General features: G+C 47.7%; 1 protein-coding gene across 4 annotated transcripts in view; it reads left to right on the forward strand.

The window, feature by feature from the left end:
• Positions 1-1,192: 1,192 nt before the first annotated feature.
• The window catches only part of LOC122551427 (neuropilin-2-like), a 103,925-nt gene continuing 101,476 nt past the window's right edge, over positions 1,193-3,641 (forward strand). For 2 of the 4 annotated variants that reach the window (XM_043693316.1, XM_043693317.1), the window contains exon 1: positions 2,044-3,032. In XM_043693316.1, coding sequence (XP_043549251.1) covers positions 2,957-3,032 — 76 coding nt within the window. In that variant the 5' untranslated portion in view covers positions 2,044-2,956. Of the gene's footprint in view, positions 1,864-2,042; positions 3,033-3,641 lie in introns of those variants that run through there. The other 2 variants (XM_043693315.1, XM_043693314.1) reach the window with 2 other exon arrangements.

Raw genomic sequence — 3,641 nt, forward strand, 5'->3', positions numbered from 1 at the left:
TTTAAATTCCTTGAGACACACCCCCACCACCACCAACATCACTCATATGTATTGGCTCTTGCAGGATACCCTATTAAGAGACATGATGAGGACTGACTGCCAAACCTCTCATGGACCTCACACAGTGAATAGCCATATTGGATGTGATTTGGCACCTGGGCATTTTAGTGTCCCAGTTCCTGTCATTGACTGCAGGAGATTACATAGCAGTAGGAGGGGGTGAGAGATTTTAAAATGGAGTCCTAAAATTGGCAGAAACTGAAGAGTTAGAGGTCTTGCAAGTTCTATTATGATCACCATTGATCCTCATCTGAACAAGCAGCCTTTGGACATTACAGAACCTGTGAAGTAATACAGAATTCTCCGTTCCAGTATATTCCCAGCATATCACTTTTTTAAATTACAGTTAATCAGTGGCATTATATCCTACTGCTTAAATCACAGCATTATATCATGGGTATTGTACAGTATATTGTTATATAGCAGGTATATCATGGCTTTGTTTGACAGATTTATCATACTATTATATCACCAACACATCAGAGCCATACCATGGTTTTATATTATTGATATATCAATATGATATCACAGGTGTGTCACAGAGTAATATTACAGGTATTTCACAATGTTACATTACATGTATATTGCAATGTTGTATTGCAGGCATATCAGTGCTATATCCCAGATGTATCATAATGGTATATCACATATATACCATTCTGGTATATCATGGGTACATCATAACGCTATGGAGCTCAATCAGGTTCGTATCAAATGACAGAACAGGCTCGAGGGGCTGAATTGCCTACTCTAATTCTTATTACAATGTTCTATCCCAGCTAGATCATGGTGCTATATCAGGGATCCACGTGTAATGAATTGAGCTGTCCTGTTGATTCCGGGATTGTCACAGCACAGCAGTCATTTGGTACCCGATTACACAGAACCAATGCCTTGAAATAGCCTTTGTGTTTTTTGTATAAATTTCCTAACGTCGATTAAACCGCCCTTAGAGTAGTCGCCGCTCCCTGGCCACGGTCGCTGTTTTGCTAGGGGGTGGTGAGCCTCGGTTATGTCACACGGTAGATTCCGAACACTGGTGCCCGGAGTGAGTGCTGGAGTGAAAGGGCTGTTCTGGTGCATCTCCCCGCTGAGCTGGCCAAGGGATAGACGGAAAGCGGGAGCCCCCTGTGAAACAGCAGTGCCAGGACTGGTTACTGCACCCGCAGCCTGTCTTTGGGGCTGCATTGTCAGTGATAACACGAAGCAGCGGCTGAGAAACACCAGACCCTGCACCCATTCCCGCGGTCTCACCAACCCGTCCCTCTCCCTTTCCCCATCGTCCCCAAATCCTGTTGCGCACTCTAGGTCACGGCTTGAAGATGGCAGGGAGGTATCTACCACCGTTAACGGCAGCTTTCACCCGGCTCTCTCAGACAGAAAATTGTATCCACGTGAAAAAATGTACAGGAATGTTGCCAGGGTTTGAGCTATAAGGAGAGGCTGAGTAGGCTGGCACTGTGTTCCCTGGAGTGTCGGAGGCTGGGGAGAGAGCTTACAGAGGTTCATAAACACAGGTATAACACCCACACTGAGAGGGAGACTGGGAAAAAGTGTTTTTGATTTAGTCATTTAGTTCCCAACGTTCCCTGCTAACAGCAGCACGGCGAGGATTTCAGCTCCTGAAATGACTGGTGAATGGGTTGAAAATAAAAGGGAGCATTTCCCAGTTGGAGTATCCCCGGGCGTGAGACACCCTTCTGAGGGGAGAGAGAGACAGACACGGAGAGAAAGAGTGATTATATCTGAACATGACAGAGCTGCACTGACAGTTCCCTCAGAGCAGACTGCCTGCCTTAAACGGTAAGATAACTTTATCATAATACTGTAGGCTGGAGAGGGGGGGGGGGCAGGGTGGGTGGGGGGTGGAGAGAGAGAGAGAGCAAGAGAGAATTGAACATACTTGTAAACACACACACACCCAAAAACAAGTGTGGCGCTAAACGTCGGCGTTTCTTGATGGTTTGGGAGCCAAGTGTATCACAACCAGGGGTAGAGTGAGGGACGGTTTTGGTGTGTGTGTGCGAGGGAGAGAAGGGAATGTGTTGTGGGTGATGTTTGAGCTGGTTTTAAACGCGGCTCTGGAGGGCGTGTGTGTGTGTAATGTGAGAGGCTCCGTTTTTAATGCTTTCGACATCCTCAAGCGAACAGTACAGCCCCAGAGAGAGAGAGAGGAGACACACACACACACACACACACACAAGGGCAGGAGACTACGCGCGCTGCATCTGAACAAACACACCAGAGGTGTTCCAGAGAGAGAGAGAGAGAGATAACAGCTCCCTCGCTCAACTTTGTGTCAGTTTGAAGTTTTTTTTGGTGGAGGTTTCATGCGGATGAAAGTGGGCATTTTGTTAACCTCCTTCGCGGACGGCTGTATATTTTTTTTCTGACGGGAGCAGCAAGGCAGACAGTTTGCGTGACACCGTTGAGTTCAGAGAGTCTTGCCTCCGTCTCTCTCTGTCTGTTAGTGGGAAGGTTTTCCGTGTTATCTTGGACAGCTATCTGGCGTGATTTTGAGACCATCCCAGAGAGGATGTAACAGAGAGGGAGAGAGAAACATTCAAAACCGGCTACCGGGGAGGAAGTGACACCATCCGAGGCTTAAAAAGGACATTTTTTTTTTCTCTCTCTCTCTCTTCTGTAATTGTTTTTATCTGGTTAGGGAGAAACTGGCGTTTAAGAAAAGAGAGGAGCCGGAGAACAGAGTGTGCGCTCTGAGAGACGCGGAGAGAGGAATCTCGGCGTAAATCGGAATAACGGGACATCAAGGGTGATCGGGAGTGGAATTTATAAAAACAACACATCCAGCCCTCTCTCTCTCTCTCCCACACACACACACACACACACAAGAAAACGGCTTCTCCGGGAAGGAGACAGGATTTGGCGAGGATTGATGTTGGACAGAATGGAATCGCCGGCAGCCCTGTGGGTCATTTGGTGTTTATTCACGCTTGGAGCTGGAGAAAACGGTAGGAAAAACGATTTCACACACACACACAAAACTTTCCTCAGCAGCGGCCTGACTGCCGGCTAATGGAGTGAATGTTTCATTAATTCTCAGTGCGTGCGGTGTGAACACGGAGCCAAGCTACCTCTGGTTTGTCACCATTTGGGATTAGATTCTAGCGCATGGAAACGACCGGATCGTTTTCTGTTCACCCCCCTCCCCACCTCCTTCCCCCCGAGTGGCAGATGTAGAATTTGGCGGGTGTTTAAAAACACATCTGGATTAAATAAAAAGCAAGGGTTTTTGTGCGTGTGTTTCAAAGACCTACAGATTTGCAAAGTAAATGGGGATTGAGACGGGCCGTTTTACCTGGGTTGTCTAAATTCCACCAGAGGTTCCAGACCGGGCTCCCCTATCCCAGGCCTGTAGGGAGGTAGGAGGATACAGGTCTCCCTGGGAGAGGGAGCAATTCAACTGGGCAGGATTTTACATTGGGATTGGGGGTTCCTAGCCTCTGTTCTCTCAACCTGGCACTGTCCCTGTGCTCGACATCTCCCTCCGTCTCTCCCACACACAAACACACCGAGGTATAATCGGTGAATTCCAGATGGAAGTTAAGGAAGCAGAAGTG

The sequence above is a fragment of the Chiloscyllium plagiosum genome, chromosome 7 (genome assembly GCF_004010195.1).
Source record: "Chiloscyllium plagiosum isolate BGI_BamShark_2017 chromosome 7, ASM401019v2, whole genome shotgun sequence".
In the NCBI taxonomy this organism is placed as follows: domain Eukaryota; kingdom Metazoa; phylum Chordata; class Chondrichthyes; order Orectolobiformes; family Hemiscylliidae; genus Chiloscyllium; species Chiloscyllium plagiosum.